This window comes from Saccopteryx bilineata, chromosome 2 (assembly GCF_036850765.1).
Source record: "Saccopteryx bilineata isolate mSacBil1 chromosome 2, mSacBil1_pri_phased_curated, whole genome shotgun sequence".
NCBI classification, from domain to species: domain Eukaryota; kingdom Metazoa; phylum Chordata; class Mammalia; order Chiroptera; family Emballonuridae; genus Saccopteryx; species Saccopteryx bilineata.
Window position 1 is genome coordinate 133,736,572 of NC_089491.1, and position 16,486 is coordinate 133,753,057.

General features: G+C 46.4%; 1 protein-coding gene across 1 annotated transcript; it reads right to left on the reverse strand.

Annotated features, from left to right (window-relative positions):
* Positions 1-1,953: 1,953 nt before the first annotated feature.
* Positions 1,954-16,084, reverse strand: SMARCD1 (SWI/SNF related, matrix associated, actin dependent regulator of chromatin, subfamily d, member 1). Its single transcript, XM_066257876.1, has 13 exons — positions 15,777-16,084; positions 14,932-15,119; positions 14,609-14,651; positions 14,392-14,514; positions 13,799-13,921; positions 12,427-12,543; positions 10,665-10,766; positions 10,217-10,378; positions 10,025-10,122; positions 7,294-7,429; positions 5,004-5,126; positions 3,777-3,878; positions 1,954-3,654 (listed from the first exon to the last, which is right to left on the reverse strand). The coding sequence occupies exons 1-13, from the start codon at positions 15,951-15,953 to the stop codon at positions 3,601-3,603; spliced, it is 1,548 nt and encodes a 515-aa protein (XP_066113973.1). The 5' UTR covers positions 15,954-16,084; the 3' UTR covers positions 1,954-3,600.
* Between the last annotated feature and the right edge of the window lie 402 nt (positions 16,085-16,486).

Genomic DNA, 16,486 nt, shown 5'->3' on the forward strand with positions numbered 1-16,486 from the left:
GGATAAGCCCCCCACCCCCACCCATATCCTCCTTCCTTGGCCAGTTCCCATAGAACACACATGAAATCAGTTGTTCCCCTTAAGAGTTGTACCTACTACAGAGCCAGCCTCCAAAAATCACTCCAGTATTGCACTGGCACTGAGACAAAATCACCAGTGCCGTGCCACCAGCTGGGAGCACTGATTATGGGTGATGGCAGAGAAAGAATGCTTGTCCTAACAGATAATTGGAACCCCAAAGAATGGATACTTATGCATTAAATAACTCCTTTGTTTTCCCCCAAATGATTCCATCTATTATGCCCCTACAATAATTTTTAGCGTGGAAACAAAGAATTTGTCCGTTTATATAATAAAGTCGCCTGACCTGTTGGCGGTGCACTGGATAGAACATTGGCCTGGGACTCTGAGGAGCCAGGTTCAAAACCCGATGTTGCTGGCTTGAGCCCAAAGGTCACTGGCTAGGCTGGAGCCCTCCTGGTCAAGGCACATATGAGAAAGCAATCAGTGAACAACTAAGGTGCTGCAACTATGATTTGTTGCTTCTCATCTCTCTCCCTTGCCCCCTGTCCCTCTTGCAAAAAAAAAAAAAAAAAAAAAGTGCAGAGATCCAGAATTGGCTTGTCATAGGAAGTTATCTGTAGATTTGCTTGAAATTAATAAGGGTTCATCAGTTATTCATTACACATGTAATTAGCCTGGGTAAAAACAGATGCCATTCCAATGTCCTTGACATCAATTTTTTCCACTCCAAGTTATCACCCGCATTCTTCTGCTTTCCCTTCTCAAGTGTGATACACCCCCTAAGTTCCAGATTGGCAAGTGTTTTGATCCTGGTGGGTCTGAGTGCAGACAGACAGTACATAAATGTTCCCATGCATGGAGGCAAAGGATAATCTTTTCACTACAGCTTTGAAATGCAGTTGCATTCATCCCCCCTTGAGTAGAACCACGCTAGATAATGGCACAAAAGAAGAAAGTAATGAGCCACTAGATGGGAACTGCCCTGCTAATGGGAATATCAATCCTGAGCAAAATCCTCCCACTCTGTCAATAAGGGATTGTGAGGATGACAACACAGCAAGAACTTCCATGCTGGTTTTAAGAACTGAAATCTTCAGCCTGACCAGGCGGTGGCGCAGTAGATAGAACGTCGGACTGGGATGCCGAGGACCCAGGTTCGAGACCCCAAGGTCACCAGCTTGAGCGCAGGCTCATCTGGTTTGAGCAAAAGTTCACTAGCTTGGACCCAACATCACTGGCTAGAGCAAGGGGTTACTCGGTCTGTTGAAGGCCTGTGGTCAAGGCACATATGAGAAAGCAATCAATAAAGTGTTGCAATGCGCAATGAAAAACTAATGATTGATGCTTCTCATCTCTCTGTTCCTGTCTGTCCCTGTCTATCCCTCTCTCTCTCTGTAAAAAACATAACTGAAATCTTCAGTGGAACCTTAAAAAATGGTAGGCACAGAGAAAAATGGTTTTTGCTGTGCAGGCCCTGGCCTGGATCTAGATAGGAATCCTGAGAAGTTGAATGCCTTTGGAGGAAGCTCAAGTTCACCAAGCCTAAAGGATCACAGGCATGAAGGACAGTAAACTCAAGCCAGCACCACACTCAAGCCCTGGGAGCTCAAAATGACAAAGGAGATGGCGGTAGTGCCACTGTCTTGTTAGTACCTTTCAAACAGGGGAGCTGGAGGCAGTGATGAGACTCAATAATCCCACCACCTCTGGCCTGCTTGAATAACTAAGGCTGACAGAACTCTAAGGTGAAGACCTGAGGTTCCCAGGGTAGAAATGTCTTTCACCATTTCCCCAGCACCTAGCACCACAGCTGGCATATAGCAGGTACTCCACAAATAGTTGTCAAGTAAAATGAACAAACACCATAAGCATGGCTAATGGCACTGGAAAGAGTTTGAAGAGCTTTCCCTCAGTAGGTAGGGGAACCCATCCTTCAGAAGATTCTTTTATTAAAACTGGGTGACATTGATAAGGGGACAGTACAAAAAAAAAAAAATTTGGTCCATGAAAAAAAAACAATTCGGTTAATAAAAAGTTATCTTCAACAGGGACACTGCGTAGGAGTGCTGAGCTTCCTTTTCATGGTTCCAGCCCCAAGAACAGAGGTTGTCCAGTGTCACTGAGAAGCTTTCAGGGGAGGGGTGGGGTAAAGCAGGAAGGGGGAGACAGGGAGAAAATTCTGCTGTCCCCAGTGTGGAATAGGCAGGGATACCGGGCTGGGGGATGTGCTCGCAGGAGCCTGAGGAGGGGGTGGGGAAGCAGGGGCCTTGTCAGTTCTGTGGGTTTAGAGCCCATGCTGAAGGGAATTCCCCCTCTGTGCCCAGCTGTCTCCCACCCTACTGTGTTGAGTCTGCGAGCCTGGGATATGCTAACTCAGTAATACAACCTGGAAGAAGAATCTGAGGCTCTCATGGAAAGATGCACAACCATCTCAGTTCCAAGGGGCCAAGATCAAGGTCCTGCTGCTACCTGAGGGGTCTGAAGCTTTAGGGGCGGGGCTGGGGAGTCACAATCCTGTGAGGCAGGGAGGAGGAGGAGTCACAAACCCAATTCAGCTATTCTCCAGCCCTAGGCGCTTTCACTCCTCAGTGCCCTAGAAGTCACCAGTGGGTGTCAACAGAGCAGACAAGGGATAGGAAGACAGGGATGGCCCAGGGCTTTTACCCGTTTGATTTTAGGCCTGTTTCTCCATGAAGGGAGGGGGAGGCAGGGTAGAGTGAATGAATGAATCACACCTCTAAGCAATAGCAGGAAGCAGCAGCCTCTGCTAACAATGCCAGTACCCCAGGTTAGATCCCTGGGCCTCTGACAGGAAAAGGCAAGATTCCTCACTCAAATACCCTGGGACAGATAAGAGGGAATCCTAAAAAGAGCAGCTACAAGTAGTATGCTGGGAGGGAGCAGTTGTTAACAAATTCCAATACTGATATGAACCCCCTACGAGGGAGTAAGAGTAGCACTGAGGCAGCAGGCCAATCCAGAGGGCTGCAGACTGACCTGGTGCTCAGTGGAGCCCAAGAGCCAGGGTCCTTTAGTACTAGAGGGCAACAAGTGAAGGGAGTTTGCTCCAAACCTGTGGAGGGAAGGAAGGAAATCGGATTGTTATCAGGAGAGCCAAGATCAACTAGCTTATAGAGTGCCCCCAGGCCTGAGTCTTGGAGAAAGGGCTGAGACTCCCAACTCCTGGGTCTCTGAAGGGCAGGATCAGTGTTGCTGGTCCCCTTGAAGACTATCTGGCCTTAGGCCCAATCCATTCAATGCACTGATTACCACTACAAGTTCTCTCTCTAATACTATCTAGAGATCCTATGTAGACCAGGGGAGGGTAGAGGCACATGGGAACTTTGTGGGGCAAAGGGAAGCTGGGGGTGGGAGGGGAAGTGATGGGGTGGGAGAAGAGGGTAATAGATGTCTTGTAAGACAGAAATGTGAGACCCTCTTCCTTCTGGTGTTGTCCTTGAACCAACAGCATCCCCTGGAAGGCCCCAAGCAAGACCAAGGCAGGTGCTATGAGGCAGGCAGCACAGGGCCCAAATAAAGAATCGGTGCAGCCAAATCAGGGCTGTGGGAGAGGCCCTATGTATTTCGGATTCCCAGGGCTTGCTCTAATTCTTGTCGTCTCTGCTGCACCTAAGAAAAAAATAGTGGAAGATGAGACAAACCAGGAGTTGGTAGCTAGTACCACTGACACCCACCAGGAGTGCAGACCCCCTGCGTGTTGTCAGTTTTCCCTGTGCAGCCCAGGCACCTACCTTGGAGTAGAAGTATCGGCACACGGCCTCCTGAGCCCAAGGCTGGAAGTAGAACTCAGCTCGGCGCTCTTCCTCTGGGTTACCCACTACATCGGTCATGGTCTGAGGGAGATGGCAGGGGGCAGAGAGAAAGGGATAGACTTGTTTCCTTCCTTCACACCTGTTATGGATTGAATTGTATTCCCCCAAAAGATGTAGAAATCCTAACCCCCTAGTACCTGTAAATGTGACTTTATTTGGAAATAGGGTCTCTGCAGATGATCAAGTTAAGATGAGGTCATTAGGGTGGGCCTAATCCAATATAACTTGTATCCTTATAAAAAGGGGAAATTTGGACACAGAGACAGACATGCACAGAGGGAAGATGAAGTGAAGACAAATGGAGAACACCATCTGCAAACCAAGGAATGCCTGAGGCTACAAGTTAGGAGGGAGGCCTGGAACTGACCCCCCCTCACAACCCTCTGGTGGAAGCAACCCCTGCAGACACCATTTAATTTCAAACTTAGGCTCCAGAACTGAGAAACAATAAATTCCAGTGTTTACAGCACCCAGTTTGTGGTGCTTCTCTATGGCAGTCCTAGCAAACTAATTAATGTAACACCCAAAGTCACCCCCTGCTCTCAATAAGTCATTGCCTGGTTCAGGGATCCTTTATGGCACTCTTGGTCCCTTGTTCCTCTGCTCAGCCTCTACAATTGTAGTCACAGTCACCACAGGATAGGCAAGAACTAAGAGTACATTTCACATATTCTGTATGCATTCCTACCTTCCTCCCTGAGCATCTGATGCTACCCTCTCTGGGAAACACCTTGAATCCCAAAAATTCCATGAAGCCTGCCCCGACTACTTGAACCTCATTGATCTCCCTTCTCCTTTTAATTACCTTATTGATACTGGTGAGTTCTAATGTCTGATATAATTTATTACATTTTAAATCATATTAGCCTAGTTTCCCAAAACTGAATTCATGCTGCTTTGAAGCAGAGATCAAATTTTCCACTGCATATTCCCTAAAATATGGTGCATAGTGACAGCAAAGTACTGGATGAACACTTGATGGTTCTACTTATATTTCCCCCACTTAATTGTAAAATGGTCCCTAGAATGTGCTAAAGATAATCTGGTCCCTCAAGCCTCTGACTTTTCTATCAGATGTCACAGAATTAAAGCAAACATGTGCCTCACTAAACTAAGTCTCTTTGCCCTTTTCCTAAGTATTTTTACCTTGAGGTCCCGGCACTGGGACTGAAGCCAGTCATTAATGAAACCCTGAGGGTCTCTGGCAAAGCTCAGCATGAACTCCCGCTGGGTCTTCAGCTGATTGATAGTTTCTATTGTCTCATGGATCTGAAAGGAAGAGGAAGCGCATATAATTTTCAAACTGGGGAAATGCAAAGTTAAATGGAAGACAATGGTGACCTCTCCCTGTGCCACTCCCAACCTATGCACAGAGTGCTGCCTAGAAAGGACACCACTGCCTAGAGCTCCAACTGCTCTGGCACCTGGCTTTCTTTCAGGAGGTAGTTTGTATTGTGACTCTATATACCCAGCATGAGAGAACTTAGAACTAACACTGTTAGTCTCCAGTGTCCAGTCTGGGTGAAGCTACATGGTGAATACTTAATCCACAGCACAGATGTCTCAAAAGCTAAGGTCCGTGTGTTTTTTTCTCTGCCCTCTTCTCATTCTCCATTCACTTCCTGGCAATTTCATCTCCTGGTATGTCTTCCATTACAATTAACAGGGTAATGAGTTCTCAATCTACAAACCAGAGTCCATTTCCTAAAACCCAACCAGTCCAACTACTGCCATCTCCATGGACCTTAAACTCTCTAAAACTAAATCCACTTCCTTTCCTCTGACACTTGCTGCTTCTCCTGTTCCCAGTCTGAGTGAATATTATACCTACCCAAACTAGAAGCCTGGAAATCATCCTAAAGCTTCCTTCTCCCTCACACTTCACCTTACCAGCCCCATCTAAACAGAGTCCAATCTCTTCCATTCCACTTTGACATATCTCAAATCCATCTACTCATTCTCACCCTCGCTGTCAGTACTCTTAGTTTATTCAGGCTGTCCAACACCTCATATGGATTACCGCACCAGTCTCCTAACTGGGCTTCCTGCCTCCAAATCCACCCCTCTTAAAATCTACTCTCCACCTTCCGCCTGACCTGTGGTGGCGCAGTGGATAAAGCGTCAACCTGGAAATGCTGAGGTCGCCGGTTTGAAACCCTGGGCTTGCCTGGTCAAGGCACATATGGGAGTTGATGCTTCTAGCTCCTCCCCCCTATCTCTCTCTTCTCTCTCTTTTTCTTTCTCCCTCTCTCTCTCTGCTCTAAAATGAATAAATAAAATAAAAATTAAAAAAAAAATCTACTCTCCACCTTCCTGCCTTCCATTGCAAACAGCACCAAACCTTTCCAGCCTTCAGGACAAAGGATTAATAGGTATTCCCTGCATCAAAACTTCTTCATGATTTAGGATCCTTTCCTATCCAGTTTCCTTTCCCAAAACATCTCATCCTAGGGCCCCTGTGTTATATCTAGCACACTAAATGACTTGTACTTCTTGAACATGCCAGGCTCATCTTTGGACCTTTACACACCCTATTCCCTTTCTGGAATGTCCTCTGCTTCCCATGCCCCTAAGCACCACTCTCATTTCTCCTCCTTTGTTAACTCCCACTCTGGCCTTCAAGATTTAGTTGGGGCAAAAAAAAAAAAAAAAAAGATTTAGTTGGGGCATCAACTCTCCCAGGGAAGCCTCCCTGTTCTCCTCTTTCTGGCTTTACTTATAGGGACTATGTTTAATAATGTTAAATATAGTAATAAGAACAACAGTAGCAGAAATTATCATTTGTTTTTATGTGCTACACAAATGCCTGTACATGTACTGTCTCATTTAATCCTCACAGCAAACTTATAAATATAGTTTTTATTTCACAGATCAGAAACTAAGGCTCAAAGATATTAAAAGGTAGCCTGACCTGTGGTGGCGCAGTGGATAAAGCGTTGACCTGGAAATGCTGAGGTCGCCGGTTCGAAACCCTGGGCTTGCCTGGTCAAGGCACATATGGGAGTTGATGCTTCCAGCTCCTCCCCCCTTCTCTCTCCCCCTCTCTCTCCTCTCTAAAATGAAAAGGTATAGCCAGCCTGGCCTGTGGTGGCGCAGTGAGGTAGAATGTCAACCTGGAATGCTGAGGTCGCCAGTTTGAAACCTTGGGCTTGGTCAAGGCAACATACAATAAGCAAGCAATGAACTAAAGTGAAGCAACTATACTCCTCACTTCTAGCCGTGCTCTGTAAAATCAACCAAAGAAAAAAAAGAAAATGGTATACAACTGTAGCCAGAATTAGAACTCATGTATGTCTGGCTCCAACTAGCACCAAGTACTATGCCTGGCATATACTGGATGCCAATATATTCTGAATGAATACCAAGAATCAAAAGACAGCCTGGAAGCTGTGATAGAGGGCTGGGACACCCAAACTACCCAGGGCAGAGGCCCTACCTTGTTGTCTAGAGTAGCAATCTCCTGCTGGCTGGCTGTAGACAGCAGAAAAGAATTCATCTGGGTCTTCAAGGTATCATCCACTTCCACATCAATGTCATAACAAGCCGTCTTTTTCTGATCATTTGGGTCAACACTGGTGAGGAAATCAAAGGGGACTGGTAAAGGGCTTGTCCCCTAAGACCTAATTTCACTGGGTCAAAAAATGGCTCAAGAATGAAGGGAAAGAAGTGGATTGCACAACTCCTTTTGGGTGAGACAGAAATGTTCTGTACCTTTCTCGTGTTAGTAGCTACAAGGTATATACCTTTGCCAAACATCATCACACTATACTTTAAATGGGTGCAATTTATTGTATATAGACCTCAATAAAATTAATTTTAAAAAAATCAATGGTGAAAATTCAACCAGTACAGTGTCTGGCCTGTAGTGGTGCAGTGCTTAGAGCACTGACCTGGAATGTGAGGTTGCTGTTGGAAACCCTGGGCTTGCCCAGTTCAAGGTACATACGTCAAACAAGCAAGGAATAACAAGTGAAGCAACTGTGAGTTGATACTTCTCGCGTCTCCACTCTGTAAAATTAATAAATACTTTTTTGTTTTTTGGAGAGAGAGAAGGAGAGACAGACAGGCAGGAAAGGACAGAGATAAGAAGCATCAACTTACTGTTGTGGCACTTTAGTTGTTCATTGATTGTTTTCTCATGTGTGCCTTGACCAAAGGGCTTCAGCTGAGCCAGTGACCCCTTGCTCAACCCAATGACATTAGGCTTCAAGCCAGAGACCTTTGGGCTCAAGCCAGCGAACATGGGGCCATCTCTATAATCCTGTGCTCAAGCCGGCGATGCTGCACTCAAGCCAGATGAGCCCATGCTCAAGCTGGCGACCCTGGGGTTTTGAACCTGGGTCCTTAGCATCCAAAGCCAGAGCTCTACCCACTGTGCCACTGCCTGGTCAAGCAATAAATAAATAAATAAAAATTTTTTAGATTTTATTTAGTGCTAAATTTTAGAGAGAGGAAAGAGAAAGAGAAACGCAGGAGAAACGGGAAGCATTCACTCATAGTTGCTTCTTGTATGTGCCCTGACCTGGGAAGCCTGGGGTTTCAAATCAGTGACCTCAGCATTCCAGGTCAACACTTTATCTACTATGCCACCATAGTAGATACTGTCTACTATCTACTATACCAGGTCAGGCAATAAATAAAATCTTTAAAAAAAAAAGTGAAGCAAGGCCCTGGCCGGTTGGCTCAGCGGTAGAGCGTCGGCCTGGCGTGCGGGGGACCTGGGTTCGATTCCCGGCCAGGGCACACAGGAGAAGCGCCCATTTGCTTCTCTACCTCCTCCCCTCCTTCCTCTCTGTCTCTCTCTTCCCCTCCCGCAGCCAAGGCTCCATTGGAGCAAAGATGGCCCGGGCGCTGGGGATGGCTCCTTGGCCTCTGCCCCAGGCACTAGAGTGTCTCTGGTCGCGGCAGAGCGACGCCCCGGAGGGGTAGAGCATCGCCCCCTGGTGGGCAGAGCGTCGCCCCCTGGTGGGCGTGCTAGGTGGATCCCGGTCAGGCGCATGCCGGAGTCTGTCTGACTGTCTCTCCTCGTTTCCAGCTTCAGAAAAATACAAAAAAAAAAAAAAAAAAAAGTGAACCAATACAAACGATAATACAGGCCCTGGCTGGTTGGCTCAGTGGGTAAAGCACCGACCCGGCATGTAGATGTCCCAGGTTCGATCCCCAATCAGGGCACACAGGAGAAGCAACCGTCTGCTTCTCCAGCCCTCCCTCTGCCCCTCTTACAGCCAGTGGCTCGACTGGTTCAAGTGTCGACCAGGGCGCTGAGGATAGCTCTGTTGGTCCAAGGGCGTCAAAAAAAGATAATCCAGTGGAAAGTTTCTCCCTCTCCAAAGAAAACCACTACTACAGTATCTTTCTTACTGTTAAACTAAAACTGACCCTAAAAATAAATTTGAACTAAACATACACCACACAAAATAAAAAATGCCTTAACTTTAAGCACAGGAATATAGAACAGACCAACTTCTATTAACTCAAGGTATAGGTTATAGGAGTTACTACTGACTGAAGAGATGGTTCATGGTCTAAAGAAAGGAAAGCCTTTATTGGAATTAATATACAGTAAAGAAAAGAAGGTCAAGAGATATCCAACCACAGACACATGCTGCGAGGAGGAAGTGCCTTCCTTCATGCTATATGCCTGCTTAGGGAGGCCTTGCTCATCCATCTTCTGAACAGAAAAGCAGATGGAGGTAATGGAGTTGAAGTCTCAGACTGGAATGTCCTACCTTCCAGAAAAGAGATGGCAGCCCATCAGTGATGGGCTGGTAAATGTCTAAAAATTGATTCTCCAAAGAGGATAAAAGCCCTGATTTGTAACATTTGCCAATTTCTGTGGTTTAAATATTCCCAACATGGTTTATTTGAAGCTACCAACATTACATCACTGTTACGGAGTTGAAAAGAGATGTGCAGTTACACATTATATAGAATTTCTATCATACACAATAGATGTAATCTCAAAAACATAGACTAATAAAGTAATTAGGAAATAAACTTTTAAGTACATATTACCCTCATATTTAACATAATGTATTAAATTATAAGTTTATATAACAGCTACGTTTAACAATCTGCTTGCAAAATTCCTGAAAATTTGATAGTTGGCTTGTGCAAGCTGGTACAAGCCAGCTCCAGTACACTACACCTCTCATGCACATGCTTACCTGATGACATGATTAATGATGATGGGCTCAGGTGGCATAAGCAAGGCGTGGAGCCGTTGGGGGATCTCTGAAAACTTCATACGTTGAGACTCAAAGATCTGTGGAAAAGAGGGAAAGCAGGTAAAAAGTTGGCATTTTGGGTACAACCAGTGCTCCAGTGGACTCTAGCAAAAGAATAGGTCACTTTTTTACCTGCTGGAGGTACTTGTCACAGATGACAAACTCTCGTTCATGAGGGTCCTGGAGCTTATGTGTCTTAATATATTGCCACAGTGCTTGAATGATCACTGGACGGGTCTGGGTGTGGATGCCCAAGAGCCGAGCCAGGCGAGGGTCTAATTTAAACTGGGGAGGCTGCAGAGAACCAAAGAATATAGAGATGAAGATAGGGAGTTGGAGCTATATGCATCCTAGGGTGTGAAGCATGACCATACATTCAAGTCGTTCAACAAGCAATAATGTACTGTTTTCTCTGGCATAGAAAAACACTAGAAGAAACTCAGAAATGACTAAGACCCTACCCCTGTTATTTAGGAAACTTAAAAGTCTGGAAGCAATTACCTACAACTAAATTTATACCTTTAAATGTTAGATTGCTAATGGCTATGAAAGCTGGACCCTTCACATCACCACAAAATACCTGGTAATCCAGCATCAGCAGGACAGTACATCGTACATTCACATCGCCTGGCCGCTTTACCTGGAAGCCATCCGTCTCCTGGGTAGTGGCGGTCCTGTGCCACTACAGAGAGGAAGATGTCAGGGGGTGCTCTCCCAGAGGAAGAGCTGGGGTGGGAGGGAAGAGCTTCTGTAAAGACTGAATATTCAACTTTGATTACTGAGGCTATTGGAAAAGAGCAATACCATAAGAGTTGTTTTTGTTTTTTTTTAACTGCATATGGCTTTGGGATTATTATCTAAGTAGATTAACTTTTTAATTCTGACTGTGCAGGGTCACATTTAAATTAGTCTGAATTCTCAGTGATAATTTTATCCTCACAATGGGTAATACACATGTGCATAGTAAAATAACATAACTATCATTTACTGAATACTTATTACATGTGCGAGTTTTCTAAGACAATTACTTGGATTATCTCATTAATTCCCACATCTATACCAGATAGGTACAATTAAACCAACTTCACAGATGAGAAAACTAATACTTAGAAGAATGCAGTGGCCCTGGCCGGTTGGCTCAGTGGTATGGTGTTGGCCCAGCATGTGAAAGTCCCAGGTTTGATTCCCAGTCCGGGCGCACAGGAGAAGCGATCATCTGCTTCTCCACCCTCCCTCTCCACCCTTCTCTCTTCCCCTCCTGCAGCCATGGTTTGAATGGTTCGAGCAAAAGTTGGCCCCAGACACTGAGGATAGCTCTATGGCCTTGCCTCAGGCGCTAAAATAGCTCGGTTGCTGAGCAACAGAGCAGCAGCCCCAGATGGGCAAAGCATCGCCAGGTCAGGGCCTTGCCAGGTGGATCCCGGTTGTGGTGCATGTGGGAGTACCTCTGCCTCTCACTTAATAAAAATAAAAATAAAAAAGAAGAATAATAAAGTAACTTGCCTAAGGTCAAACAGCCAGTAATTAGTGGACCTGTGATCTAAACTCTGGTATATGTGACTCTACAGTCCACATTCTTAGCCACAGTGCTTTATTGCTATAAAGTTAAATATATTTACAATTTTCTATTGATTCTATGACTTACTTCCCTTATTAGATGGTAAAGACCTTCCCATGTCTCTTAGTGGTTGAGGTTAAGGGGCTGCGGCTACACTGGCAAAAAAAGGAGCAGGTTAAGTTAACTTAGAATGTTCGACTGACTCATTCTGGTTTTGACTATATCTCAAAGAACACTGTCGCTAACATGGTTTTCAGAACATTGCATACTCAGGCATTATAATAATGGATTCTTGATGATTTAGAATGTAAATCTAAACAGAGCAGAGATCAAAAGGAAGTCCCAGATCTACAATGGAACCATGGCAAAGACTAGAACCCTATCAATTAGCCCCTCTAATTAATTATAGCATCTGCTACCAGGAAAAAGTATGAATGGTGTATGGATATATATGTCTTACCATTATTAATAAGCAAGATGCTGAGATGGCCTGGCATGTATAAGAGGCCTTCATTAGAATTTCTATTAAAAGTGGGGACAGCAACCAGGATAGTAACATTAAAAGGGGGGCACAAGTCAGACTCCAAGAACTCTTGGGTCCAAAGTGAAACAAACTAAACAGCTAGTGCCACCTGGAGGTCAATGTGCAAACTACAATGGATGGTGGCACCATACAACTGGAGTAAGTCTTTATACCTCCCCCTCTCCCTAGACATTCAAGATTGGCTCCAAGTCCACCTTCCTTCAGTCATCGAATCAAAGCTGAGAGGGCAGAACTACTCACTTCTACCAGGTGGTTGTCTGGCCCATACAGGTCTTTGTCCAGTTCGATCACCAAGGATTTAAAAAAGGAAGAGAACTTCCTCTTTTGTTTGGTGGCATCATATTTGGACAAGGCTGACTAGAGAACAGAAAGAAAAGATCATGTTAGGAAAACCCAGAAGAAATTCCTCAAGACAAAGTTCCATAAAAAAGGAACCCACAACAGCAATGGGAAAAATGTCAAAAATGTCTTTTGAATATTTCTTAGGAGATGGCAAGGTAGGTGTCTATAGGTATTAAACAAGTCACAGTAGCAACAGAACCCTGAAAAAACCACCTATAACATGTATATAGGGTCACTTGCACTTATCCACCTCATTTCCCCAAGGGAAATGAGGCAAGTTAGCCAAACCACTGCACATAACAAAGCGAGTCTAAACACAGAAAAGTCTGACTCTAGAGGGGAAATGAATCATAGGCAACAAGTAGCCAGAACAAAAACAGCTTTATTTGGATAGAATGACACCACCAGCACATGGACTGGACCTATATAGAGAAGGAGGCTCTGACACTGAGCCCTGGTTCTTCTGCAAAAATGCATTCACATTAGCCTGTGAACAGTTAAAAACAGCCAGCCAGACGGTGTAAGAGAAAAGTGAGTGTCCCCAAGGAGCTCCTGGGGTGGGAAGTTTGGGGGCTAGGGCTATCACCTGTTGGCTGAGCCTCCCCATGAAGCAACCAAGGGCCTGTCAGAGAAATTATTCCGCTTAAACTGTGAGACGTCTCCAATGAAAGTTGGAAAGATGGAGATGTCATAATTGGAATCAAGGATCTCAAGAACTCAGAGACCCTGGTTAGGTAACTAATTTGGTTAAAGCATCATCCCAATACACCAAGGTTGTGGGTTCAGTCCCTAGTCAGGGCACATACAAGAGTCAACCAATGAATGCATAAATGAGTGAAACAACAAATCGATGTTTCTCTCTCTCTTCCTCTCCCTCTAAAATCAATAAGAAAATAAGAAAAAGAACTCTGAGAGGAAAGCAGGGCCTCAAATCCTAAGTGCAAACTCATTTGAAAGCAAAGACACACACACCAACAGGATAATCTGCATATACTGCTAAATTCAATGGCCAGCAGCATCAAGGGGAAGGTAAATAACAAATCAAATCCCAGGACAATAAACTTCTCGATATGAAACCAAGTGAGGGCCAAGCTGTGGGAGTTAACACAAAGAACCATTGTCTTTTAGCCCAGGGAATTCAGTGACCCTGTCCCTGCTGTTCCCAACAGGAGCTGTGAGCACCCGTGAGGCTTCCTGCCAACCAGACAACACTGCTTGTTCCCAGCCGCTCCCACCCTAAAATGCTGACCACAGTGGACCCTGAACTCACATCCTCCAGGAGCCGTCCTTCTACCCGAAGCTCCCAGGAAGCCACCGTCCCTTCGCCATCCTCAGCATCCGACTTAGCCGGATTGAAAGTGTTAGAAATGAAAATTCGCAGCTTCCGTTTTTGCTGGGGAGGGCAGAAACAGAATCGATAGTAGGGCTTCAGTGGTTTGATATTTAAGACAGGGTCTCCCCAAACCCCAAAATTAATGCTAACAGAATGGCTTACAGTCTACCCAGTCCCTAGGATGGATGGACAGAGATTTCATTAAGTACAGGCCATTGGCCTGAGTGCAAATGTATACACTGAGATGCCAAGTGAACAAAGTCAAGGAAGGTGCCAGGTTCTTAAGGTGGCAGAGCACTTGTATCAAAAACATGGATAGGACATATTTCTGGTATGAGATATCAAAAGCCCCTCCCTGTTTGCTGTTCTGTTTTTATGTTTCTAATGTAATTCTCAGTTCATAGGCAGAAGGGAAAGATGTAATTTAAATGCAAAGGAGAGCTGTGCTGTCTTTGATTTCTCATCCTAAGCCTGCTGAAGGTTCCCAAGTCTTTCCTTTGGCTCTCTCCCTAAGTGCACTTCTGTGTTACCTTGATGGGACGTTTCAAGGCCTCCTGTATATCAAGCCGTTTCCTCATAATAGTCTGGTCTAGTTTCCTTTCAAAAGCCAAGAGATCCATATAGGCCTGGGACTCTGGTACCAGTTCACGAATCTTAGAAACAGAAAGATATCATGGGGATATAGAGCTGAGCATCTCTGTTCTCAAACTCATCACACCCTCAACAAGACCTACAGTCTGGACTCACCCTTTGAGGTAGAATTTTATCAGCCATCTTCTTTTTCTTTGCACTGTTCAAAATAAATACCATTATCAGGTTGGGATGGAACTAGCCAGAACATGAAGACAGGCTGTCAGCACCTCCATTTATAGTAAAGCAAAAGGACTGCAAAGCTTCTCTCAAATCAAAGACATTTCCTCAACCCTCCGAACAACATGAGGCATTCTCAAGAATAAGCACTATCTGCTGACACAGCACTATCACTTACTGGTTCAGATATTCCCACCACCTGAGTTCTCACAGGCCCCCTCCCTCCCTTTTTCCCTCCCTCCTCCCTGGGGTCACCTTACTTGTGGTTTCGATTTTGGACCGCCTGCTGCTGGACCTGCTGGATCTGCTGAGGAGCAGGTCTCTTGCGGGACTGGTCCATCCCTGACTGAGCCAGGCCAGGTCGGACTGAAGGGTTCCCCCCATAGCCAGGGGGTCCCATGGAAGGTCCCTGAGGTGTCATTCGGCTGCCTGGCAGCATACCTGGTCTCTACAGAGGAGACAGAACCCAGAGATGTCATGGCTTCCCCTACGAACCCACCAAGAAAGGAAAAGTGAGGGATTTTTGAGTTCTTTGAATGAAACAAGGCTGGGGGTAGTGAAGCACAATGGGAGGAAGTCCTCTGCCTCTCTGAAATACAGGCAACTGGAGCTTCCTCTGCTCCAGTAGTGATTCCGTAAGAGAACACAGCCCAAAAACTAAGAATCAAATTATACTCAAATTCTCCCTAGTCTACTTTTTGTCTGACACATTGCACATCTCCTCTATTCTACATTTACTCAGATAGTACTGTCAGCTACCATCTCCTTGAAAGCTGACCTCAATTTGCCAGCTACCTTCTGGTTCCTGTGGGCACCGGAGTTGCCCAAGCCCTTTTGCATCCCAGCCCTCATCTGCCCCACCTTGGACCCACTTCATCCACCCTAGTTCTATATACCCTGACTCCCCACGGCAAAAATGCCCGTAAGAGCAGGTGAAGATGCTAACTGCCTCCTCTCCCTTCTTCTGCACTGCCTCCCCCACCCCCACTCAGGGCCCAAATCCTTCCCAGGGGAGCCCTTCCTACTTCTCCCCCATCGCTCTCACTCCCAGGACCCCTCTCGGCCCCGCCCCCGGCCCGCGCGCCCCTCCTCCTGCCCCACTCACCGGATAGGCCGCTCCGGGCATCGGGGAGCGGTATAGCCCTTGACCCGGCGCCGGGCCCATTCGCACGGGAGGCCCCGGAGTCCCGCCCGGGCCCAGAGCAGCCGCCGCGCCCGCCCCTCCTGAGGCCCCGGCGCCCCCGCTTGGAGCCACAGACTGGAATCCCGCCCGGGCCGCCATCTTCCCCAGAGCCGCTGCTGCAGCTGCACAAAGAACCGGAACCGGAACTCCCCCCGCCCCCTGCGCGCCCCCCGCGAGCCCGCCTGTCCGCCCGGCCGGCCGGCCGGCACGGGAGGCTCAGGGCAGTGAGACTGTGGGCTAGAGGGGGGCAACTAGCGGAAAAGGCGTGTTGACCACGCCCTCCCGCCTTCGGGTCTGGGAGATAAAACCATAGAGAAAAGCGATGGGATAGAGAGGCCTTGTGAGCGGGCGCCCCCAGGCCGAGGGGAGGAAGACGCGCTCTGGAAAGGGACACCATAGGCCAAACCCCAGCTCCAGCCCCTACGTTCTAATGAAGGTGATGGTGTAATTTCTTCCTCTTAGTGCAGCGCGTTCAGCTTTCTAAAGAGCTTTGATTGTTTTTCATTTCCTTCTCCTACTGCTATAATCCCGAGGGACTAAAATGGAGAACGCAGTGTTTATAATACAAACGGGAAAACAAACCTCAGAGAGTAAAGGACCTGGCAAAGGTCAACCAGCAAGCAGGTTAGTAG